General features: G+C 50.3%; 1 protein-coding gene across 3 annotated transcripts in view; it reads left to right on the forward strand.

Moving 5' to 3' along the window:
• Nucleotides 1–1,593: 1,593 nt before the first annotated feature.
• The window catches only part of FMNL2 (formin like 2), a 129,908-nt gene continuing 105,080 nt past the window's right edge, over nucleotides 1,594–26,421 (forward strand). For all 3 annotated transcript variants that reach the window (XM_066323205.1, XM_066323204.1, XM_066323206.1), the window contains exon 1: nucleotides 1,594–1,720. In XM_066323205.1, the coding sequence (XP_066179302.1) occupies nucleotides 1,604–1,720 (117 nt within the window). In that variant the 5' untranslated portion in view covers nucleotides 1,594–1,603. The remainder of the gene's footprint in view (nucleotides 1,721–26,421) is intronic.

Raw genomic sequence — 26,421 nt, forward strand, 5'->3', positions numbered from 1 at the left:
TCCCGAGAGAGCTCCGGGGTTTAAACCTTTGTTTATCAAGGATATTGCAGGAGTTTTAGGCTTTTGACAAAGCAGTTTATGAAATCCTCAGCTGTTCCTGGGGCCTGCAGAGTGAGAAATCCACACCTTTGGCATCGCTCAGGATCCCGGCCCACGTCCTGAGGATGCTGTGTTGGCAAGGTGGGGAGTGAGCCAGGAAAAAGTGTTTGTCCCCATCCCAGCTGTGGATATCACATCTCTTTTTTTTTTTTTTTTTTTTTTAATTGGAAGGAGCACATTTAATTAGCAGTGGGTTTCGAGCTCACACGGAGAGAAGCTGCCTGTCACTTCCATGGATTTCCTCTGCAGGATTCCCAGCGCGTCGCTCCTGCGGCACTTCTGTGCCTCTGGCACAGCTCTTGTCCCAGAGAATGGAAACCAGGGAATGGGCATTTTCCAAACAGTGATGCTCATCCTCTTGCTTTTCCCCCCAAATTAATCTCCACGTGGATAGTTTCCATGGGCAGGAGGAGAGGCAGGAGCGTTGTGGTGAAGGTGAGAGCTGAGTGAAAATCGTTCTTCCCTGGAAGGATCGTGGAATGCTAATGGATTGATGGGGCTGGCAGGAGGGAACGAGGTCTTGGATTTGGGACTAAGAGAGGACAGCACAGTCACCAAATGGGCTGATGGCATCTCCCAGGGGCAGGGTTCCAGGCTGCTGGTTCCTGGGCAGCCCCGAATTCCTGGGATGCTGGAACCCGGCCTTGGAGAGAACTTGCAGGGAACAACGAAGAAATGGGGGGGGGGGTAACACCTGAGGAACGGGCAGGTTTGACACGCTGCGGAGGACGAACCTCCAGATTACAGCTCCAGCTCAGTGACAGATCCATCGGGGCGGTGAACTCACGGGCATCCATCACCCCGTTTGTCCCGATTCCGGTCACTCGGGATGTGGGCTGGGGACACCGAGCGGGGCCGCTGTCCTCGGCCACCTACAGCCTTTTTGGCGAGCAGCAGAACCTTTCCATAGCAGAGGTCTAGAGTTAACCACAAGATCCCAGACCGGTTTGGGTTTCAAGGGACATTAAAGCCCATCACATTAAAGTGCCACCCCAACCACGGGCAGGGACACCTCCCACTGGTCACTTCCCGGGACCAGGGGCAGCCCCAGCTCCCCTGGGCCCCCTGTGCCCACCCTGCCGGGGCAGGATTCCTCCCGAACCCCCGCTCTGCCCGCGCCCTCGGTGTAAAGCACTCCTCGCGTCCCCTCGCTCCCGGCCGCTTCCAGCGCGGCCACCCAACCAAAATGGAGGCGCCGGCCTCTCCCCCACCCCCTTTTCCCCCATTTTTTCCACTTCTTTTCCACCCTTCTCCGGCCCTTCCCTCCCCCGGCGGCCGGCGGGACTACGAGTCCCATGGCGCCGCGGGCCGGGGGGCGGAGCGGGGCTTTGTGCGGGCGGCATGCGGGGGAGCCGCGGCCGGGGCCGGAGCCGGAGCGAGCCCGCCCCGGGGGGAGGAGGGCGGCGAGCCATGACGGGCGGCGGCGCGGCGGAGCGGCCGCGGTGGTAGCGAGGGCGAGCCCGGAGCCCGGAGCCCGGAGCCCGCCCGGCGCCGAGCGGCCGCCATGGGCAACGCGGGCAGCGTGGACTCGCAGCAGACCGAGCTGAGGGCGCACGGCGTCCCCCTGAAGCTGCCCATGCCCGAGCCCGGCGAGCTGGAGGAGCGCTTCGCCGCGGTGCTGGTGAGAGCCATTGTCTGAGGGCGGCGCGGAGGGGCCGCCGCGGAGCAGCGCGGCCCGGGGAAGGGGCGAGCGCCGCGAAGTTGGCTCGGGGAGCCGGGCACAGGTGGGCTCGGCCGGGCGGGGCCGCCGCGGGACGGGGCCGCCGCTTCTTTGTCTCCGCGGCCCCCGGAGGGAGCGCCGCCGAGCCCCGGGCCGGGCTGCTCCCGGCGGCGGTCCGCGGGCAGCGGCTGCGGCCGGGACACGGTGCTGCTCCTCCGGGACACACGGTGCTGGTTCCTCCGGGACACACGGTGCTGCTGCTCCGGGACACACGGTGCTGTTTCTCCGGGACAGCCCGGTACTGTTCCTCCGGGACACACGGTGCTGGTTCCTCCGGGACACACGGTGCTGCTCCTCCGGGACACACGGTGCTGGTTCCTCCGGGACACACGGTGCTGCTCCTCCGGGACACACGGTGCTGTTCCTCCGGGACACACGGTGCTGCTCCTCCGGGACACACGGTGCTGGTTTCTCCGGGACACACGGTGCTGCTCCTCCGGGACACACGGTGCTGCTCCTCCGGGACAGCCCGGTTCTGGTTTCTCGGGGACACCCCGGTGCTGGTTTCTCCGGGACACCGCGGTGCTGGTTTCTCCGGGACACCCCGGTGCTGGTTTCTCCGGGACACCCCGGTGCTGGTTTCTCCGGGACATCCCGGTGCTGGTTTCTCGGGGACATCTCGGTTCTGGTTTCTCGGGGACATCCCGGTGCTGTTCCTCCGGGACAGCCCGGTTCTGTTCCTCCGGGACATCCCGGTGCTGGTTTCTCGAGGACACCCCGCTCCTGCTCCCCCCGGGACACCCCGCTCCTGTGCCCCCCGGGACACCCCGGGCTGTGTCCCCGCGGCCACCCCGGCCCTGTCCCCTCGCCCAGGAGCCAGCCCGGCCCTTCTCCCCCCGGGACAGCGCGGTGTGCCCCCGGCTGTGTGCGGGGCTGTCCCCCGGGCAGCACGGCCGTGCCGGTGTGTGCCAGCAGCTCGGCAGGGAAGGGCTGGGCTTTCCCCGGGCGAAGCTCCCGCTGCCTTTGGTGGTGGTCGCGCCCCATCCCTCTCCCTGCCGTGCCTTTTGGACCGGGAGCCGCGGGTGGAACAGGAGCTGGGGGAGCGGAGCGAGCCGTGCCCTGCGCTCGGGGATGCCGTGGGAAGGCAGGAGCTGCCGGCGTAATTCCCGTCCCGCATCCCAGAGCTGGGCCAGGGTTCACGGGCTGCTGTGCGCCGGGGATTATTTCTGGTTAGACCCAATTAGATTATCGTGTCTAAGAAAAGAATAAGCCTATTCAGGCAGGAACCCCCACTGACGAGCCAAATGGCGAGTGAGATGTTACGATTGTTAGGCACAGTGGACAGAAAAAAAAAAAAAAAAAAAAAAAAAAAAAAAAAAAAAAAAGGCAAGCTTTGGTGTGGCGATGCTCTTGTCGGGGAAAACCAGGGTCGTGTCGGAGATGGGAGATGCTCCCACAGCAGCACATGGCTCAAACCGAGTGTGGATTCATCCGTGGCTGCCAGGAGGGCTCCGTCTGCCTGCGCGCTGTGCGGGAGGAGAGCCGTGCCTTCGGGCTCGGGCTGATGGATGGCAGCGGTAAAAGGCAGAGACGGCGTTTGGGGCAGCGTTAGAAACCTGTAACGTGAATCTGGGAGATAACAGCGGCCAGAATGTCGTTCCCTGAGGTGCCTGCCTGGAAGGAGTGCACGGCCCCTGCTCTGAGAAGATGGACTGCAGTAAAGGCTGGGAGGATGAGTGCTGCAGCTTTGCTGGAGGGAGAGCCCGGCCATGCAGGTGGACACTCTGTACAAATGCAGAATGGGATGGTTTCCCCCTTTGATTCCTTCTCCCGCTGGGAGAAGCTGCAAGATGGGGCTCAAACACCACCAAAAATCACCTTCAGGCTGTTCTAGGGGATGGCTGGTGTTGCTGCAGCTTCCAGGGAATGTCTGAGCAGTTTATGAAAGACTAAACTGCTGGGCTGTGATTATTTTTTTTTTTATTCTGTGGTTCTGAGGGAGAGATGACTGTGCCACTGGTCAAACCCCAGAATGGGGTAGGCTGGAGAAGTGCAGGGATTAACAAGAAATGATCAGGGGAAAAACCATGAGGAATATTTCCTGTGGGGAGAGAGAGGATTAGTCAGGAGATGGGAGCATGAAGAAGGAGATGCTGAAGGTTGTAAGACTAAATCTCACCTTCTTTATGTGCTGTCTTAAGAAATTAGCCTGGCACAAGCGTTGCTGGCACACTCAGAGCCCTGGTGAGGTCCCGCAGGGCTGTGCTGACAATACCAATTTTCATATCTCTGATGAAATTCCCAAGGCTGATTTGGACGTTGATGAACACGTCGAGTTGCTGTGTGCAGGTCTCCAGTCCCCACGCTGGGAGGGCTGTGCCCATTTCTGTGTGGGAGATGTCCCTCCTGTGTGCTTTGAAGTTTTGTTTTTTCCCTTGTGCAGAGCAGGGAGCCTTGGCCCTCCAAACCACGAGCAGAGCACAGGTTGGCCGTGATTTCACCATGACACCAGCTGGTTTGTTTTTTCCACTTCAAACGTGCTGTCCTGAGCTGCTCCAGGATCTCTGGGGTCCCTTCAGCGAGGACATCATGTGCCTGGAGGTGATGGATGTGTCCCAGCTTGTGTTTGCTGGGTTGTCAGAGGATTCTGCCTTGAGAAAGGGCTCTGGTGAGGTGGTTTGTCCACCTGGAGCAGCCACCTGGAACACTCCCTGCTCACCTCCTGATCCTCCTTGAGGTGCATAAATTGCAGGAGACGATGGGCGCTGCTCCAGGTCACGTTTTTTTGGGTGAAGTTCTCAGGTCTGTGCTCCTTGTGCCATTGGCGTTCCCAAGGATGTCGTGAGCCACTGGCTGTGTCACTGCTCTTGGCCTCCAGGGTTTTCCCTGTGGATCTGTGTGTCCTGGGGCTGGTTTGGGCACTGCTGTGGTTTGCGTGTTGAGTCTGTGCTGGTGAGGACTGGGCTCTGTGTGCATGTTCCAAGAAGGTGCATTTGATGGGACGAACTTGAAGGAAGAAAACGTGGAGGACAGTCCAAGAGAGATCCAAGTTTCAGCCTGTGAGCCGAGCGTTGTTACTTCCATCCTCTCAAACCGATGTGAATTCTCCCCTTTTCCTGTGAAATAATTCCCTTCCTCTCAGGATTACACAGGAATGTGAAGTCCAGGGAAGCAGTGGAGTTGTTTTGCCCACCAAGTTCCCCGTTTGGCTGTGCTGGGTCTCGGCTCTGGCACTGCCACATCCCCCTGGGAACTTCCCCAGTGCTCTCCTCTCCTCAGCTGTGTCACATATTTCCTCGCCTTTACCCTCTGGACACGTGGGCATAAATCCTGAGTTCTGGGGAGCACGCCTGGTTTGCTCAGAGGAAAACCACAGCTGAGCAAAGCGAGGGTGCCAGAAGCATCCCCAGACACGGTGGCACCGGAGCTGGGAGCCGTGGGAGCGAATCCCAAATTTCCAGCCCCGGCAGCAGGGTGGTCTCCCTGAACCCGGGACGGGGCTGCACGTTTGCAGATGCCACGTGGTTTGGAGGAAGCAGCCAGGCCGGGCTTGGCAGGGGAAATCGCTGCCTAATGAGCTGTGATTGACATAATTTGACTGCTGGATTACAAATCTGCGGTGAGGCTGACAGGAAATATCCTCTTACCCCTCCGAGCGGGGTTGGGGCGTACAAAGGGCTCCTCTGTGGGATGGAAGGGAGGTGTTCAGAGGGTGAAGGGAGGTGTTCCTGTCATCCCCAGTTCCTGCCACCCCACCTGTCCCTGCTTTGCCCACAGGAACATCTTCCTTCTGCTGGAATTCCCTTCTTCCCACTGGATTTTGTCCGAGCCTCGTTTTCCATCCCAGGGAAGGAAGGCAGTTTGAGTGTCTCCTGCAGAAGAATTTGGAAGCTCAGTGTGAAAACTCTTAATGTTTCCCAGCTGTTCCCCTTCCTCATTGTCCATCAGATATATTAGCCATTGTTTTATAATATATATATATATGGTTTAGGGTCTGCAAATCATTACGGAGCACGACAGGGCTGCAGGAGATATCTGGGATAGGATCAGCCTCCCTGCTTTGTTGGGGCACTGGGTTCCTTGTTGTGATCCCTGAGTTTGACAGAATTCCCTTGGGATGGATTCGAGTTGAGATGCTGAAATACCTGCTACAGGTGGGAGTGATATTGGGAGGTGAGAGGCACTAAAGTGGGTTTGGGAATCATCAGGAGGATGAGAGCTCTAAAATCCAGATCTCCAAAAGACCTGTGGCGTTTCCTTGTTCAGGCCTCAGCTCTGACAGGCTCCTGCCACCGGAGTTTTTCCTCAAGGTCTCGTTGAAGTGATTGGGACAGTGACACTTTGGCTTGAAGAAACAGCCTAATAAATCACAGAGTTAAATATATATATATATGTATTTCAGAAGGGTTCAATGTCCAGCAGTGCTGAGTGGTGACACTTCTGCCCGGCTGTTTTGTCAGTCAGGTGATGGCATTTGTAAGTTTTTCCACCCAGACATCACGTTTTTGTAAAACTGATTTTTTTTTTTTTCCTTTGACTGTCTGGAATACGAGGGTCCTGTGGTGGGTATTTACCCTGCTGAAGTTAATCTCAGCTCCTGGAAACCTGGAAGACTTCAGAAACGGCTGGGCTGATGTAGATGCATTTTTCAGTGTGCCATTTTTCCATGCCAATAATTTGGATGATGGTGGAGGGGATGAACCCTCTAAATTACACATCACATTCTCTTTAAGGTGAACAACAGGTCAAGCAAAACCTCTGCCTTTACCTTTTACCTGCCCCATCCTCTTTCCTCAGAGCACTGAAGCTTTATCAAACCTCTCTATCGACTTCCTTAACCTCGTGTGCAAGGTAAAAGGGATTTCATTGTTTTTATTTTGTGTGAAATGGTCTCTTGTGTACTCCTCCATGTCAGGGGTGATGCTAAAGAAAGAATCAAGGTGAAATTCAGAGTTTACAAGGCGATTTTAAATAAATCAGTAGCTCTGGAGTAGTTTTTGATTGGTGAAGCCACGGGTGGCTGCCTGCAGTCTTTCATTTTAAAATCACTTTAGCTTCTCCTGCTGCATGAGGAGGTATTAAAGTGCACAGAAACTTCTCCCCCTGAACGGCAGAACTCGGCAGATACCAAACCCAAAGCAAAACGTTTGACTTCCTCTTGTGCCTTCAGAAATACACTGGTGTTTTTACTCTATTTTTGGATTGTTGGGCGAAGGTTGTGAATCATTCAAGCAACTTTTTTAACAGCTCCATCCCCTTCTGGAATAAAACGTCCATGTGAAGGTGTGCATGGGAATGACCCTGTCCTGTGTTCGTGTGGCTGCTTTGGAGGAGGGGAGTGGAAATTCCCTGCTGGAATTTTGGGTGCTCCTTCCAGCTGCAGAAGGGATTGGGCTGATCCATGTGGGATCAGCTCCACCCCTGCTTTAACAAGGTCCTGCTTTCAGTTTGAGTCCAGCACCTGCTGCACAAATGATTTTTTTTCTCCCCAGTCTGTCAGAAGAAGTGGTTTAAATCTGTCCCCTTGGTCTGGGGACTGTCGGGGTGAATGACCCTGCAGGAGTAGCTGGGTTTGTTTTCCTCCCCATTTCTCACTCAGCAGCCATCCTAAAATGAAACCAACCGTTGACCTTCACTTTCTGGTTTTATTTTGCTCGCTGGGAGGTTACTGAGAGGCAAACTTTGTACCACCTCTGCCTTTTCCCCCCGAACACAGGTTGAGTTGGGAGCTTTCTGTTCGTTTTCCAGGCTGTTGCTGTGGCTGGGAAGGGGGAATGAATACAGCCCAGTGTTCCTTGGGAGGTGGAAAACCCCCGGGATCTGTTGCAGTTTTGCTTTTGCTTTCCTTTGCTGAGCCAGCCGTGGTTTGTGACGCTGCCTTTGGGGACGTGGCTGCCAAGGGTCCCTGGGGCAGGTCTGTGCTCCAGGGCCACCAGCACTGCTGTGCCCGGCTGGGAGGGCTAGCACTGGTGCCCACTGTGGATTTAGGGCACGGGGAATGTAAAACCCCCTGGGTTTTGCTGCAGGTTCTGCTGCACGGGTCGGTGAGGTCCAGCAGGAGAGTTTGGTGCCATTCTGCACCAAAACCATCCCAGGCTGCTCCGAGCTCCATCCAGCCTGGCCTTGGACACTTCCAGGGATTGGGACAGCCGCAGCTGCTCTGGGCACCCTGTGCCAGAACCTCCCCACCCTCTCAGCCAGGAATTCCATCCCAATATCCCACCTCACCTCGGAGACACCGAGGGCAGCCCTGGGGGCTCCTGCTGCCATCACCAGCCCCTTCTGCACCAGCAGGATAAAACCTCTGAAAGGGCAGGAGGTGACAGAATCCCAGGATGGCCTGGCTTGGAAGGGACTTTAAAGCTCATCCCATGGGATGGGACTGGCCAGGGCCACCTCCCACTATCCCAGGCTGCTCCTTCAGCCTGGCCTGGGACACTTCCAGGGATCCAGGGGTGGTGTCTCTGGGCCTAACCCAGATTTCTGGGATTCTGTGATGCACAGGCAGCTCTGCTGGGCTGGCCTGGGCCTGGCAGGGCAGGCTGGCACCCGGCTGTGCCCGCAGGAATCCGTGTTGGAGCTCTGGCACCGTGACCTCCAGCTGGAGAGCTCTCCCCAGCACGAGCGCATGAATTATGCAAAGCATGCTAATGCAGCAGCACTTCAGCACCAGTTTGTTTTGAAGCATCTGGCCTGCCTCTTGGGTTTGAATTAAGCACTTTCTGATCAGGATCAAAACACTTTCCCCCGTGCAGGAAGCCAGGCACGAGGAGGGGTTGGTTTTCCTGCTCCCATTCCGTGTCCTGGGAAGGTGTGAGGACAGAGCTGTGGCTCTGGAGGGTTTTTTCTCTCTGCTGGGAGGTGTAAATGGGATTTTTTTTCTTTGGTGAGCAGGAGATTAGACTTTAAAAGCAGCAGAGCAGTTGGTTGCAGGCAGTGCTGGTGATCCAGCTGCCAGAGGACTTCTGTGGTGAGCAGTGTGCAGCCACATTTTTTAGACAAACTCAGCTGAATTATCGTTTTCTTTGTTTGGGAGAGTCCGTTTGGGAATTTGGTATGGGAAATAAGTGACACCGGCTTGTTCCATTCGATTTATGTTTGAGTTAGGGAAAATCTCCACCCCTGAGCCTCCAGCAGTGCAGCATCCCTGGGGCCAGAGGGCTCAGGCTGCTCAGGTAACAGCACTTGGAGCTGCTGGTGCTTAAAAAGTGGGAATTTCCCGTTGACCACCTCCTGGTTTCAGGTCTGGAGGGCTGAGCAGGTTTCCATCATTCCTGTGCTCACACGAGGGTTGTGCCCTTGCCCACGTTGTTGCTGAGAAATGTTCCCAGTCAGTTCTGCTCCAGTTCAGGATTTCAGGGAAGGTTCTTCCTCCAGAGGTGCTGGGCACTGGGAGCTCCAGGAGTGTTTGCACCCAGGGGTGCCCAGGGTGGCATTTTGGGGTGTCTGTCCACAGGAGCTGGTTTAATGATCCTGTAGGTCCCTTCCAGCTCAGGATTTTCCCTGATTCTGTGCTCTGTGGGTGCTGAAAGGTCTGTGATGTGCACCCCTGTTTTCACTCACAGCTCTGACCTTGATCTGCTCCGTAGTTCCAACAAGCCAGACACCCAGAATTCTGTATGGATCTGCTGGAAAAACACGAGCATTAATCTGGTGTTCAATCAAACCCAGGCTTTGCCTCTTCCCAAAACAACGCCTTTCAGGGGTGTCTCCCTGCAGAAAGCCTTGGCTGATGTATAACTTGTATATGCTGTGCTCTGAGTAACATATTGCACAACTCGAGCGTGTGTTGGTTTTCAATTTAGCCCGGGATCTCTTTAACAAAACAAGTGTTTGTCTGCAGGGACTGCGCAGCCTTAAACATACATTTGGGCAGGATATTCATAAAGCACCACAACAGGGGCATTGTCCTGGAAATGAATGCTCCTCACATGAGAGCTGGGCCGTGCTGGACCTCCAGGACTGGGCCCTGCAGCTCTGGAGAGCTCTGGCTGTGTGTCCTGGATCAGGAGCTGGAGCCGTGCCCGGCGCTTCCCGGCCTTGGGGAGGGGAGAGCTGGGGACACCTCAGCCCTGGGAGCTTCGACATCCAGGTTTTAGTGTATAGTGATATATATATGGCAAGGGGGAGGATTTGGGGTGTGGTCAAAGTCCTTCTTCATGGGTTTGGGTGGTTTTCTCTAATTGGTTAATCAAGTCCGCATTGCGGACTTCAAGGGGTTAGTTATTGGGTTTAAAGGAAAAATAATTTCACAGTTGGATTGATTGTCCTTGAGAAGGTCTTGTAGAGATAGAGAGGCGCTCCATTTTGCACCTTGTTAACTAAAGGTTCTGCAGAACTCAGCTTGTGAGAGTACAATATGGAGAAAAATTAATAAACGTCTGAGTCCGAACACGAACTTCATCTCTCGTGCTGTTAATCCCGACCTTGGCAGGAAAAGAAGCCGGAGCCATCACAGTCCTGCTCTTGGGACAGCACTGCCAGAGCTGGGCCCCAGGGAGGGATCCCGTGGCAGGAAGATCCACAGGAAAACTCCCTGAGCTGGTGACTTCCCTCGTCGCAGAGCGGCGTTAACCGTGGAGGGACACTGGGAACGGCTTCAGGGGTAGAGTATTGGGATGTTGGGAAGGAATTCCTGGCTGGAAGAGTGAGGGGGCCCTGGAATGGATTTCCCAGATTTGCTGTGGCTGTCTCTGGATCCCTGGCAGTGTCCCAGGCCAGGCTGGAGCAGCCTGGGACGATTGAAGGTGTCCCAGCCCATGGCACTGGATAATCCTTAATGGCCCTTCCAACCAAAAGCGCTCTGGAATTCTGTAGCTCCGGCCTCCAGCCCTTTCAGAGGTCGTGTCCTGGTGGTGCAGGGGCAGAAGGGGTTGGTGATGGCAGCAGGAGCCCCCAGGGCTGCCCTTGGTGTCCCCAAAGTTTTGGGCAGCTCCCCAGGTGGGTGTTGGCCGGCTCCAGCTCAGCACAGAATATTCTTGAGCCTTCCAGAACCACATGAAGAAAGTTTAGATTTTTCAGAGTGTGTTTGGGTGTTGTGAGAGATACCTTAAAAAAATACAAAAATTCTTTTTTTTTTTTTTTCCCTCATTTTCTTTTTAATATATATTGTTCGGCCAGAAATCCTTTACTATAAAAGGACTTGGGGCAGCTCTAGATTGTACATCTGTTCCTTGTTTGTCTGCAAAATGACTGCACAGTGGAGGCCAAAAGCAGAGAATAGAGGGTTGTACAAATTGGCAAAGTTGCTGGAGTCTTTCAGAAGCCAGTAATTACAATGAAGAAGCAAATTGTTCAATCCAGCAATCCCGGTTGTTCATCCATCCCACATCCTGGCACGTCCCCCTGTGATTCCCCTTGTCCTGCTTTCCAGAGGACAGATAAATAAATGTCAGATGAATATCCCCAGATCCACCTGGGGCAGGTTTGGAGCAGGGGGGGTGGCACCAGGGCCTGGGCAGGGATGGAAAAGGCTTGGCTGAGTTTGTACAGCACTTTTCTGACAAAGGGTCCCAATAATTTACTGTGTTTGGGAGTGCTTCAAAGGCCTCTCTTGCCCAGCTCTGAGCCTCGCAAGTGCAGATGATCAAATAAATTAACTATCACAAATATTTAACTAAAAGCCTGCTCAAACAGGAGCTTTGATGTCGAGTGTGTGTGGGGGAGCCTCTGTGTGGCTGTGCACTCTCCCAGGGATATTGGGTGAACGTTGAATTTGCCTCTTCTCTCAGGCAGAAGAAGCCTAAACCTGGGAATAATTAATTAATAATGAATTACATTTATTACAAATAATTATTATTATTATTATTACAAATAATAATTACATTTCTTATTCCCCCTCCTTACATGGTTGGGGTGTGATGCTGGGTGGCATCAAGATGAGTGATGACACGAGGAGTTTTCCTGGGAAGCTGATGGAAAACAGACTGAACACTGCAGTCGCACTTTTGAGTGTGTCACACTTTTGAGTGTGTCACACTTTTGGGTTTTTTTTTTTGCCATCCCTACAAAACTCTTTGGCTCAGGAGTGATCTTTCATGGCGTTGGTGGCAGGTGTTGCCTGGTGGCCACAACTCTCCCCAGGTAACCAGAGTCTATTTAATGCTGGGATCATTATTAAAACTCCACGGATTGAGGCAGGAAATGTTGGGTAATTAATTTAATCCCAGCTGCTTACAGGTAGCTGGGGGTGGATGGCTGCGAGCTGTTGGCTAAAAACTGCAGCTTCCTGAAATAGTCTGGGAGTTGTCAGAGCTTCCCAGCGATCTGCTGGCGGGGAATTGTGTCTGAGAGCTCAGCTCTGCTCCGTGTCACGGCTTCAGCTGCACGCTCCTGTTCTCTTGATCAGCTAAATGAGGATCTGAGCGTGGCAAACGCACAGTGTGCTTTTGTAGCTAAACGAGACAAGAACTCGAGTTGCCTGACGGGCGTTTTTTTGCTCCATGAATTTTTCAGGAGCCTCTGGAGGTGCTGTGGAGGAGAAGGTGAGGAGGGAGAGGGATGGGGGAAGGTGTCCCTGCCCATGGCAGGGCTGGCATGGCCTTGGTAAGGTCCCTTCCCATCCAAACCCATCCAGTATTCCGTGGTTCTGTGCCTGAGCAGACAAATGAAGTGCACAAACGCTTTGCTTTTTCAATTTTGATTTTAAACTCCTTTAAGGGTTCTCCCTGTGGTACCTGGGATAGCAGGGATGTTTTCCTTGTGCCTGTGCTCACCACACTCAGGAGAAGGGAGAGACTCAGCTGACCCAGAACAAATGGCAGAGGAGTAGGGGAAGAGGAATTTTAGGAAGCTGAGTCTCAGCCTTGGTATGGATTAGAGGGAAATGACCTCTCAGCTCAGCCCACGCAGAGCTTTACAGGGTCAGGGGTACCACTGGTGACTTTTCCTCCTGGCTGAGGCATCTCTTGCTCCCTCTGGGTCTGCAGGAGCTTTTGGCATCATTCCCAGCTCTCCCATCACTTGGGGTGGGAGCAAGAGGTGTTTTCCAGAAATAAACCTGGGCATATTCCTGGAAATCCAGCCTGTTGTGAGCAGAAGGCAGGTGGGCTTTCTCCACGCTAGGGAACGATTCTGTCACATCCAAGTGCTTCGATTGGAACATCAAAGAAATTATGCAAGAGTTCCCATGAGCTGAGACCTTCCCTGCTGAGCACCAGGATTCCTGCTCAGGATTTTTTTTTTAGCAGCGAGGGGGATGCTGCAGAATTCCCAAACGGCAGGAAAACCAGCTCTCGGTTTTCTCCTGCCCCCTTGGGTATGGCAGATCCTAAATATCCTTCGCGGGGCAGAGAAGGAACCCACAAACCAGGCAAAAAATTGATTAAGCATGAAATTCTTCCCTGGCAGCGAATTCTCTGCTTGGCTGAGGGCCAAAAGGTTGCACAACTGAAAGGGAAAAGGAATTTTATTTGGAAAGCTCCGAGCTATTGTTTGTTTGGTTTTTACTGGTGTTTATTTTGTGTCTGATGGCGGATCTTTGTTAAAGGTGAATTATCCCTTTTCTGTGTAGCAAGCGGAGTGAAAGCAGCCACGGCGCACTTGTGGAGGCGTTCAGGGAATTGTTGGAATTGTTAAAATCGTTCTAGGTGCTCTGGAGGAAGTGCTTGGGGATACCTGAGGTGCAAGAACCCGCGTGGAGCAGAGCATTCCTCGTGTTTCTGGTATTGAGACAGCCCAGAGAGCACATCAATAACTGCCCAAATGCGGTGAAACATCACCAGGAGGAATTCCTGTTGCAATATTTGAAGTTCTACCTGGAGGTTTATTTGGGTGCCACCTCCCAGCTGCTGCTGCTGCTGCTGCTGCGCCAAAATAATTCACGGAGAAGACGTGGGAGGAGAAAAGCACCTCTTCCTTTAGCACTGGGAAAATTCCAAATCCCTGGATTTGGGTTTAGTCCACCTCAGAAACGGCGGCTTTGGGAAGATGCTCCTGTTGTGACAGCTCAGGGTCTGCCCCAACCAGGATTTAACTCTTTTGAACCATGCTTCTAACTCTTTTTAAGCAAGATTTCCTGCAGCAGGGCCTTTTTTCCACGGAGATAGCAGGGAAAATCAGGGAGACCTTCGCTGTGAGCAGCCAAAACATGGATCAGGGGCTGGGATGGGGCTGCTCTTATCCCCCTGACCTTGGCCACATCCATGGGCACAGCTGCTGTTCCTCTGGGAGCTCCACACCCTGACCCTCAGCTGCTCAGGAATCACTCCCTTTTGTTCCTCCAAGTGCCCAAATTCTGGCTGTTTTCCCCCTCTCTTTTCAATCAGCAGAGATTTTTTTTTTTTCCCTTTTTCTGCTCATTCTCTCCCTCCAGCAGCAAATTTTGGGTCCAAACTTTCCCTTTCCTCCCAGGAGCTGGAAGCAGCAGCTCTTGCTCGGCGCGCCACGATAACAAGAATAATAATAATAACAGTGATAAAGGCTTCAGACAGTGATTAAAAGAGCAGATTTATGGATTTTTCTGGCCAGGCTCCATCCTTGGAGATGTCTGTGCGGCTCCTTCCTGCAAGGATTGTGCCCAGCCAAGGGTGGGGAGGTTGCTCCTTGGCCAGGGGGGTGTTTGTGGTGCTGTCCTTGTCCCATCCCTGGCTCCTTGGACATTCCAGGACATTTCCAGCCCAGCTGTGGGAGCTCAGCCCTCTCTGTCTGCTCCAGCTTCTCTGGGAGGCCTTTGGAACTTCGTGGGAGGGAATGTGGCTGGAGAAATCTCCACATGCCAGGAGCAAATCCACCTCATTAGGGAGCAGGGTTTAACATTTTTTTGCATTAGTGGGAGGCTGAACTGTGGTGTTTGTGTGCTTGGGGTGGAGGAGGAGGGATCTGTGTGCTGTGTCTGGGGTGGAAATCCATCCAAATGGGAAAGATGGAGGAGAAAAAAACCCCAAAGGTTGGGTTTGCTGTCCCACAATCAACCCTGGTTTGGAGGAGGAGTTGATCTGTGTGCTGTGTTTGGGGTGGAAATCCATCCAAATGGCAAAGATGGGGAAAATATAAACCCCAAAGGTTGGGTTTGCTGTCCCACAATCAACCCTGACTTGGAGGAGGAGGGATCTCTGTGCTGTGTCTGAGCAGCAGTTGGATAATGTGGGATGGAAACCCATGAAATTAGGACAGATGGAGAAGAAAAAAACCCCAAAGGTTGGGTTTGCTGTCCCACAATCAGCCCTGGTTTGGAGGAGGAGGGATCTGTGTGCTGTGTCTGGGGTGGAAATCCATCCAAATGGGAAAGATGGAGAAAATAAAAACCCCAAAGGTTGGGTTTGCTGTCCCACAATCAACCCTGGCTTGGAGGAGGACGGATCTCTGTGCTGTTTTTGGGGTGGAAATCCATCCAAATGGGAAAGATGGGGAAAATAAAAACCCCAAAGGTTGGGTTTGCTGTCCCACAGTCAACCCTGACTTGGAGGAGGAGGGATCTGTGTGCTGTGTTTGGGGTGGAAATCCATCCAAATGGGAAAGATGGAGGAGAAAAAAACCCCAAAGGTTGGGTTTGCTGTCCCACAATCAGCCCTGTTTTGGAGGAGGAGGGATCTGTGCACTGTGTTTTGGGTGGAAATCCATCCAAATGGGAAAGATGGGGAAAATAAAAAACCCCAAAGGTTGGGTTTGCTGTCCCACAGCCACCCCTGGTTTGGGGTGGAGGAGGGATCTGTGTGCTGTGTCTGAGCAGCAGTTGGATAATGTGGGATGGAAACCCATCAAATTGGGACAGATGGAGGAGAAAAAAACCCCAAAGGTTGGGTTTGCTGTCCCACAATCAACCCTGACTTGGAGGAGTTGATCTCTGTGCTGTGTCTGGGATGGAAATCCATCCAAATGGGAAAGATGGGGAAAATAAAAACCCCAAAGGCTGGATTTGCTGTCCCACAGCCACCCCTGGAGCAAATCCTGGCTGCAGCGCTGTGCTGAGATGCTCAGGAGGGGCTGTGGGAAGTGATGCCAATGGCAAGGGTAGCTTTAGGTGAGATTTTGGGAGGAATTCCTGCCTGGGCTGGAATTCCCAGCTTTGCTGTGGCTGCCCCTGGATCCCTGGAAGTGTCCCAGGCCATGTTGTTGCTGCTGGAAGCAGTGTCTCCATCCCACTCCACTCTCCCAACTCATTTCCTAGCAAGAAATGGGATCCATGAGCAAAGCTCTGCTTTTGCCATTATTCCATCCATCTCAGGCACAAATCCTGGGATAATGGAGTTTATTCAGTCTCACTGGAGGTTTCTCCTGGCTTCCTGATTCCAGTAATTCCTTGATGTTTAAAAGGTTATCAGGTTTAAAAGAAGCCCTCAGCCTGGGACAGGGGAAGGTGTCCCTGCCATGGCAGGGATGGAATGGGATGGGCTTTAAGGTCCTTCCAACCCAAACCAGTCTGGGATTCTGGGATTCCTCTAAGGAGGGAACATTTCCCTTTTCCATCCCTGCCACAGTTCCCTTGGCCAGCAGCTGAGGGTGTGATGAGCCAAGTGATGCCTTCTACCACGTTTTTATCACCTTAGGGTTATTTATTAGGATTATTTCTCCACTCTCCATCTCCTGGTTTTTGCCTGGAGCAGCTTTTCCCAGCAGCTGGGATCTCTGAGCAGTGTTCCTGCCAGGACAGCCCAGTGCTGCCTTCTCGTTGTTTCCTGGTGTTTGTGCCAATCTTGGGCACCTCTTAGGCCATTTTTTCCTTCTTTTATGTCACATTTGGATCTCTGGGGAACATCACTTATCCAGGTGTTAAGGCAGTCTCTCAATTCCCAAAATAATAATTAAAAAAAAGCTTCATTTTACTCCAAATAAAAAAACAGCTGTACAAACCTTCCTGAACAGACTTTTTTAGGTAGTGCTTTACCCTGGGTTCTTCCCTTCCTTCCCCCTGTTCAGTGCTCAACTCCTCAGCTCATATAAAACTTTCTTTTTTATTATTATTTTTTTTTTCATTTTAATAGACAACATCTTTTTCCCCCCAGTCCCTGGGTTGTGGCAGCACCACGTTGTGCAGGGGTTTATGTTACATGAACAACCATTTCACTTGGTCACACCCAATTGAAGTTCTAGGCAGGTTTTTTTTACTGGCCTTTCCCTTAATAGTTAAATCATCTGGAAAACAGATTGAAGTTTTTATGTTGTGTGGGGTTTTTTTCTGGAAAAAAAAAAAAAAAAAAAACCAAAAAACAACCCAAAAAACCAAAAAAAAAACAAAAACCAACAAAAACAAAACAAAACAAAACAAAACAAAACAAAAAACAAAAACAAAAACAAAAACAAAACCAAAAAAAAAAAAAAAAAACCAAAAAAAAAAAAAAACAACCCAAAAAACAACCCTCTGGTTTTTTCAGACTGTTTTATTATTTTTTTTTTTCTAAAACCAGCCTGAAAAATCACCATAAGCGCTCTTCAGTGTGCAGGGCTGGGATGATGCCCCACCTCAGCGTGGGATACATCAGGAACAGTTTAATAGGTTTTAAAATTTAATATAATCAAGGCAGTGCCTTGGCTTTGGTTGGTGGTGGTTGATGAAATGCCACAGATTGATATTTTTTTACCTTCAGATGAGAAGGTAAAATTGCTTTAAAACAATTTCTCCTTCGTATTTTATTTTTTTTTTCCATAAACCAGCATTCCAACCTACCCCAGGCCATCAAATCCCAGCCATCCAATCCTCAAAAATCCCTCCTAAACATCGAGTCACTGCTGATAACTTCTGAATGAGGAAGCCAGGAGAAACCTGCAGTGAGACTGAATAAACTCCATTATCCCAGGATTTGTGCCTAAGATGGATGGAATAATGGCAAAAGCAGAGCTTTGCTCATGGATCCCATTTCTTGCTAGGAAATGAGTTGGGAGAGTGGAGTGGGATGGAGACACTGCTTCCAGCAGGAGAATTGCTGCTAATTGGCAGCTAATGGATCAGCAATTTTCCAAACGAAAAAAAACAGGGAGCAGGCTGAAATTGGATGGTTTGGAGCAGAAAATCCCAGGTGGAAAGAAAGCAAGAGCAGGTACAGCCCTGGAATGCTAAAAAATGCTGGAATTGTGTAGGATTTGGTGCTTTGACAGATCCACGTGGGATGGTCAGAAATTCTGCTGCCCCCAGTCACGTTTCTCACCCAACCAAAGAGGTTTTTTTGGCTCTGGAAATGTCTCATTTCAGGAATGACTTCCAGCTCTCTGAGAAAAATGATATTTTTGCCTTTCCGTAGGAATGTTAGAGGTGGGATTCCAGCAGAGGTGTTGAGATCCGTGGAGGGTGGATCCATGGTAAATGGAGATGCTTTTCTCTGAAATGCTGGTATTTAGAGGAGAGTTCTGGAATGTGTCATTTTAGGAGGTGATGCAGGATAAGGGGTGAAACCAGATTTCCTTGATCCAGGGAGTTCTTTGGGAATTAGGGATGAATTACTGCAGCAACTAAAACTTAATTGAGTCACCAGGAAATCACTGGAAGATGATCCTCGTTTTTATCTCCTTGTGGGGTGCTGTTTGCCAGCCTTTGTGTGCCAGAGGGCTGCAGGGTGAAAAAAAAAAAGTTCCTGCTGAACACAGCAAAGGCCAAAATGAAGAGTTTTAATTTTGGATTTTGTGACCCTGGGAAAGATGGAGCTTGGAGCAACCTTTGCTGTCACCGTGGGAGGTGCCAACCCTTCCTCAGTGCAGTCCAGAGAAAAAAAATCCCTGGAGAAAGGAATTTATTCTCCCCATAACTGCTGCTGAGGATTTTCTAGAGCTGTACAAACCAGGAGAAAAAAGGGAATTCAGCTGTTCCCAAGCGGTGAATAACCTGGGAGTGAGAGGACCTGTGCCGTGTTATTTGAGGCTGACGTTGTTCATCACTTGCAGCACAACTTGAGCAGTTTATTTGAAGGTTTGGGTTGGAATGGATTTGCTGTCATCTCCTCCTGTGTGTTGAATTTCTCAGATTTATTGCTTTTAGACACCCTCTTTTCATTCTGTTCCTTTGGTCTTTGGGAAAGGATATTTTCTTTCCCTTTTTTTTTTCCCATTTGGAGCCTGATGTGTGGCAGTTTGTGAAATCCTTCCTGATGCTGGAATAATTTCTCTCATCTCTTCATTTCCTCCATCCCTGCAGTTTATGGATTTTTTTTTTTTAATTTTTATTCTTTTATGCTCTACTCACACCTGAATCTGAAGATGGAGGAGTTGAACTCATCCAGTCTCAGTGTATTTAGGACCAGGGTGGTTGGTGAGCCCAGTGTGGCTCCTGAAAATGCTCCTTTATTTTGTGTATTCCCTTCCCTTGGCCACCTCCCTTCCAGGGGTTGTTTCCTCCTTCTCCTTCTCCTTCTCCTTCTCCTTCTCCTTCTCCTTCTCCTTCTCCTTCTCCTTCTCCTTCTCCTTCTCCTTCTCCTTCTCCTTCTCCTTCTCCTTCTCCTTCTCCTTCTCCTTCTCCTTCTCCTTCTCCTTCTCCTTCTCTTCTCCTTCTCCTTCTCCTTCTCCTTCTCCTTCTCCTCCTTCTCCTTCTCTTCTCCTTCTCCTTCTCCTTCTCCTTCTCCTTCTCCTTCTCCTTCTCCTTCTCCTTCTCCTTCTCCTTCTCCTTCTCCTTCTCCTTCTCCTTCTCCTTCTCCTTCTCCTTCTCCTTCTCCTTCTCCTCTTTTCCTTGTGATTCCATCTTCAGCCTTTTATTTTGTAGCCTCCTCCTTTGCTGTGGCCTGAGCCAGGAGAGCTTCTTCTCCATAACTTAATCCTCCTTTGCAGAAATCAGTCCAGTTTTGTTCGGTTTTTGTTTGTTTTGGGGTTTGTTTTTTTTTTCTTTTTTCCTTGCAGACAATATTATCCCTTCTTGTCTGTGTTCAATATTCCACAGGTTTGCTTGCCTGGCCCTTAAGTAGCTTAGGGATAAAAACAAGGATCATTTTCCAGTCATTTCCTGGGTGACTCGATTAAGTTTTAGTCGTTGCAGTCGTTCAGTGCCGGGGTTAGTTATGGAATAATCCATCTCAGAGGAGCCTGGAGTGTTCCTGGAGCTTCCCTGGATGGGAAGGAGCCCCCAGAGCTCCTGGCAGGAATTTGCTGCTCAGGAAGGGATGGGGAATCCTGGAATGGTTTGGGTGGGAAGGGATGTGAGGATTTTCCAGTGCTACTCCCTGGGGACACCTCCCATTATCCCACGTTGCTGTCACTTGCTTTTGGACACTTCCAGGGATCCAGGGAATTCTCTGGGAATTCCAGCCCAGCCAGGAATTCCTTCCCAATATCCCAATATCCCAATCTCTCACCCAGCCCTGCCCTCTGGCAGTGGGAAGCCATTCCCTGTGTCCTGTCTGTCCTGTCCCTCCATCCCTTACCCAAAACCCCTCTCCCAAGGGATTTGCATCTTCCATCTGAAAATCCAGGATATTTTTCCCATTTATAGCCAAGCCTCAGGCTGTGGGTTTTCCCAGTGGGCTGGGAGCTGGGAACAACTTTAGCAGGGGGACATCTCAGCCAGGCAGAGCTGCTCTGTGTGCACCATTCCTGCTGGATAAAACTCTGGCTGTCATTCCCTTTTTTTTTTTTTTTTTTGTGGAAAACCAACTTAAACACAGCCCAGTGTAAGGCAGAGTGCCTCTGGCCCCCAGATGTTGAGCGTGAATCACGCTGCTTGTCTTTATTTCTCTATATTAAGACTCCTGGCCTGTGGAAAATAAAAAAAATGGGTTTTTTTTTTGGCTGGTGGTTGAGCTGGAGCACCCAGCACAACTTACAGCAGGAGCCTGGATCCCAAAGGGATAAACCCAGCTTTGTGTTTGCTCTGGGTGCTTTGGAACAGGGTGTTTTTTTTCCTGCCCAGCATTCCCAAGAGATGGAAATTCCCACAAAAAGGGAATATCTTGGCCCTGCTTGGTTCTGGAGGAGAAATCTCCGGCAATTTCTTTGAAGGAGGGAGCACTAATGACACATGACAACTGCAAAGCAGCAATAATCATCTTTCTGGGCATTAATTTAGGGAATGGATTGGAAAAAGCTTAGGAAGCCTGAAATCCAGGATGTTTCCAGGCTCTGCTTTCCTGTTTGTTTGATGCTTTTTGGGGCTTTTCTGGGCTTTAAAGTGGGGCTTTGCCAGCCCTAGAGTGAGGCAAGGAATAGATGCATAAATCTAAGCATACACAATTAACAATTGATTGTTTAATGCTTTTATTCTGGCACTCTTTGGAATACTGACAGATGAGGATAATTAATCCAATTGAATGGATGTCCTTACAAAAATAATCCCTGCGAATTTTTTTTTATTTATTTTTTTTTTTTAATTTCAGTGTAGCCTAAAACACAGCAAAACACATGAAATCAATTTTAGCTTTTCAATTCCTCAAACTTCCACGCCATCACCCCCAAATTTAGGCTTATCAGGGCAGAATGCTCCCTACTGAGAGCTCTTTCTTGCCTCTGCACTGGAATAAATCCTAATAAATGGTAATAAATCCTAATAAATGGTAATAAATCCTAGGGTTTGGCATTATTGTGCAGGCTCAGCTGTTCAGCAGGGAATTGGCACCACAGCCTCGCTTTTGGGAGCAGTTTTTGGGGAGAGATGAGACACAAATGGTTAAGGGAAAAATAAGATAAAAAATAAAAATAAGATAAATTCCGGGGGAAAGAAGGCATTATTTGGGGTTGTATCTATTTATGGAGGCTTTGGTCTGTTTGTAGAAGTGGAGCTGCTGCAGGGACACTTCCCTGAGCGCTGCTTTTTGTGCCCTGTGGAAGGTGCTCATCAGGGAAGTGGAGCTTGGGAAGTTAATTGATTTAATTGCCCTTCACCTTTTCGGCACGGCAGGCGGAATAATCCCAACAATTATCTCAAGAATTCCGCTGGAATATCAGCTGGAGCCCCTGGATGGCATCTCTGGGCAGGGAACAGGTTGGGACACCTGAGTCCAAAGAGTCCCTGCACTCTGGGGCAGAGTTTGCTGGGCTTCAGCCGCTTTGGGACAAAAATTCCCCAATAATTAGCTTTATTCCTCATCTGTCCTTGGAGCCTTCCCTGTGCTCCAGAGGGACAGAGGGACATCCCAGGGACACCCTGGCTGCCTCTCAGCCCTTTTGGGAGCTGAAACAGAGCTGATTTGGGTTCTAGTGCCCTGAACCTGGGAGCAGCTCCCACCAGTGGGATGGATTTCATTCCATGGGGACAAGAAAAGGTTCCCAAAACACCCTGCCATGGAGCTGAAAACAGCTCAGGGAGACAAAGGAGCTTTTCCAGCCTCAGACTGCCTGGCTCTGGCTGCCCTTGGCTTTTTTTGGGGGATGCCAGGGCTCTTTTCTGTCCCTCTGCCCTCTCTAAAGCCCTGGGCTTTGTGTCCAAACCCAGCTCCCAGACAAGGGCTGCTTTTGGGATATGTGGGGCACTGTTTTTCCAAAAATGTCCTAAGGTTAGGGAGGGAAAATCTCTGTGCTGGTATTGCTTCACTGAGGAAATCCAGGAATTTGGGAAGGTTTCACCTCTCTGATTTTTCTGTGCCAGCCCCTGAGCCCTGCTCAGTTTGGGTGGGATTTTATTCCAAGGGGCAGGAATACCCTCTGCTCATTCCCTGCTTGTCCAGGTCACAGAAAACTCCCTGGATGAGTTCATTTTCCTGGCAAATATTAGATCTGAACGTGCCTGGAAAACTCCTGTCCGTGGGAGGCTGGAGATGTATTTAATAATTGTATTTTTTTTTTTTAAAAATTACATAGTTCTCTTTGCCATTGTTACAGAGGAATTTTATTTTCAGCTTCAAAGTGAAGCTGAGCAGGGCTGGCTGGGATATTGGGGTGTTGGGAATTGGGAATTCCTGGCTGGGCTGGAATTCCCGGATTTCTGTGGCTGTCCCTGGATCCCTGGAAATGTCCAATTCCAGGTTGGAGCAGCCTGGGACAGGGGGAGGTGTCCCTGCCCGTGGGATGGGATAATCCCTGATGTCCTTTCCAGCCCAAATCCTGCTGGAATTCCATGATTGAATGTTTTACAGCGCTGTTGTTAGTTCATGGTAAGGGACAAATCCTGCAGGAGCCGAATCCTGCCCAGCAGCTCTGGGGGGGAATTTTGCTGTGAGCCTTTCCCGTGTCTTGGAGGGAATTCTCACCACTTGAAGGCTGATACCAAACCTCCAGTGTTCCTCCCTTTCCTTTCCTTTCCTTTCCTTTCCTTTCCTTTCCTTTCCTTTCCTTTCCTTTCCTTTCCTTTCCTTTCCTTTCCTTTCCTTTCCTTTCCTTTCCTTTCCTTTCCTTTCCTTTCCTTTTCCTTTCCTTTCCTTTCCTTTCCTTTCCTTTTCCTTTCCTTTCCTTTCCTTTCCTTTCCTTTCCTTTCCTTTTCCTTTCCTTTCCTTTCCTTTCCTTTTCCTTTCCTTTCCTTTCCTTTCCTTTCCTTTCCTTTTCTTTCCTTTCCTTTTCCTTTCCTTTCCTTTCCTTTTTCCTTTCCTTTCCTTTCCTTTCCTTTTCCTTTCCTTTCCTTTCCTTTCCTTTCTCTCTCTCTCTTCTCTCTTCTCTCTCCTTCTCTCTTCTCATCTTCTCTCTTCTTCTCCCTCTTATCGACGGCTCTTCTCTTCTTCTCTCTCGTCTCATCTTCTCTCTCTCTCTTCTCTCTCCTCTTCTCCTCTTCTCTCCTCTTCTCTCTTCTCTTCTCTTCTCTCTCTCTCTCTCTTCCTCTTCTCTCTCTTCTTCTCTCTTCTCTCTCTTCTCCTATTCTCTCTTCTCCTCTATTCTCTATCTCCTCTATTCTCTATTCTCTATTCTCTATTCTCTTTTTTTGTTTTTTGGGGAGTTTTTTGGGGGGGTTGTTTTGGTTTTGGGTTTTTTTGTGGGTTTTTTTTTTTTTTTTGGTGGGTATTTTTTAGTGATTTTTTTTTTAATTTTTGTTGTTGTTGTTGTTGGTTGGTTGGTTTTGGGTTTGGTTTTTGTTTTTAGTTGGAACTTCTCAGTTTCTTTCATAATCCCTGCAAATAAAAAATCAGGGAAACACCAAAATAAAGAATTGGGTACCCGATTTAGGTGATGAGGCACAGTGATAATAATCAGGGAATGAATGGTTTGGGTTGGAAGGAATCTTCAATCCCATGGGAGGAGCAGCTCCCCCTATCCCAGTTTACTCCAAGACCTGACCTGGGGCATTCCCAGGGCTCCAGGGACAGCCAGAGCCTTGTTCCCTTTTCCCATCACACAGGACACTGTGTCCCTGGGACTTCCAAAATCCCCATTCCTGGGGGATGCAGGGGTCAGTGCTGGAGCTGCTCCTCTGCTGCCTCCAGCGTGGGACCAGCTGGAGCAGCCACCTGCCCTGAGCCCGGGGCCAGCTTGGGATTGTCACACGGCCCTGGGATTGTCACATGGCCCTGGGATTGTCACATGGCCCTGGGGTTGTCACATATCCCTGGAATTGTCATTTATCCCTGGGGTTGTCACATATCCCTGGGATTGTCACATATCCCTGGGATTGTCATTTATCCCTGGGATTGTCACGTATCCCTGGGATTGTCATTTATCCCTGGGATTGTCACATATTCCTGGGATTGTCACATATTCCTGGGATTGTCACATGGCCCTGGGATTGTCAGATATCCTTGGGATTGTCACATGGCCCTGGGGTTGTCATCCATCCCTGGGATTGTCACATATTCCTGGGGTTGTCACGTATCCCTGGGATTGTCATCCATCCCTGGGATTGTCACATGGCCCTGGGATTGTCACATGGCCCTGGGATTGTCAGATATCCTTGGGATTGTCACATGGCCCTGGGATTGTCACATATTCCTGGGATTGTCACATATCCCTGGGACTGTCATCCATCCCTGGGATTGTCACATATCCCTGGGATTGTCATTTATCCCTGGGATTGTCGGATATCCCTGGGATTGTCAGCCATCCCTGGGATTGTCACATGTCTCTGGGATTGTCACATATCCCTGGGATTGTCACTTATCCCTGGGATTGTCACATGGCCCTGGGGTTGTCATTTATCCCTGGGATTGTCATTTATCCCTGGGATTGTCACATATTCCTGGGATTGTCACATATCCCTGGGATTGTCACTTATCCCTGGGACTGTCACTTATCCTTGGGATTTTCATCCATTCCTGGGATTGTCACATATCCCTGGGATTGTCATTTATTCTTGGGATTGTCACATATCCCTGGGATTGTCAGCCATCCCTGGGATTGTCACATGGCCCTGGGATGTCATTTATCCCTGGGATTGTCATTTATCCCTGGGATTGTCACATATTCCTGGGATTGTCACATGGCCCTGGGGTTGTCACATATTCCTGGGATTGTCACATATCCCTGGGATTGTCACGTATCCTTGGGATTGTCGTCCATCCCTGGGATTCTCAGCCATCCCTGGAATTAGGAGCCATCCCTGGGATTGTCATTTATTCCTGGAATTCCCAGCCATCCCTGGGATTGTCGTCCATCCCTGGGATTGTCATCCATCCCTGGGGCCACATTCCCGGGGCTCCTGTCCCCGCTGTGGAGCAGCAGAGGTGCTGCCAGCCCAGAGCCCTCCCGGAGCAATCCTGGATTCCCAGTTTTCAGGAGTAGCAGCAGGGAATAAAAACACTTGCCCTAAATGAGTCTTCTCTGAAAAATATGTGAGTTTAGGATATTTGGGGTTTTTTTTTCGTCTTGCTTCCACTCAAGAGGAGAGGGAAAAGCTTCTGTTCAGTAAATCTGAGTCTGGCTTTAGTGATCCTTGATCCAGGTTTTACCATGGGATGAGCTGTGCTTTGGCCACCTTTTGTTTGTGACCATCAAGGGGTAAATTAACACTGCCCAGGGGGTCCAAATGTATTTTAGTTTTCTTGTTACTGTTCTTATTACTTTATTATCATGATAATTTTTATAATTACTATTAGTGTTTTTTATAATCAGTAATCTATATTACTATTGTATCGTAATTTATATTAATATTGTAATATTGTACAATAATTATAGTGTATATCAGTTAATTTTGGGGGGTCTCAGCAATGGTTTGAAACCTCTCTCTTTTTCCCAGGCTCTTCCCACCACTCTCCCCCGTTTTTCAGGCCATGACAATGATGGCACAGCACAAATTCTTTCTCAGTTATATCACTGTGTGTCTCACAACTCCAGACCTCTCCAGTCAATATTTTAGAGCTTTCTATACTCCAACCTCCGAGTCAGATCCGTGTACACGCAGCTCCAGGTTTATTTTCAGGAAGGATGGAAATTGGGTCCCTGTGGTAGCTGCTCTCGAGTAATCAGCCTCATCCTGCGTATTTCCTGTGTTTTCTTTTTCGGAGGAGCTCCGTTTACATTGATTTATTCTGGTTTATGTCCTGCTCTTGCTGCAGGATCTCCCTGCAGATCCATTTGTGGTGGGAGGTCAGGAATCGAGAGCCCCCTGTGTTTAATTTTTGCACTCTGTAATATTAACAGTTCCTCACTTTGCTCTTTCCTTATTTTTCCTTTTGGGGGGTCTTAAACTCGGGAGAGAGCTCGGTGCAGGTCGGTGTGTTTGGATTTGGGCAGTGGATTGGAATTGCCCCAGAGGACAGGGATGGATGGATACTGAGAGGGAATTCCTAGCTGGGAGGAGCTGGGCTGGAATTCCCAGAGAAGCTGTGGCTGCCCTTGGAATGGCCAAGGCCAGGCTGGAGCACCCTGGGATAGTGGAAGGTGTCAATAGGATGAACTTGAAGGTCCTCTTCCCGTGATTCCATGATTCTGTGATTCCATTTGGTGATGTATTTTTG

This window comes from Sylvia atricapilla, chromosome 7 (assembly GCF_009819655.1).
Source record: "Sylvia atricapilla isolate bSylAtr1 chromosome 7, bSylAtr1.pri, whole genome shotgun sequence".
NCBI lineage: Eukaryota > Metazoa > Chordata > Aves > Passeriformes > Sylviidae > Sylvia > Sylvia atricapilla.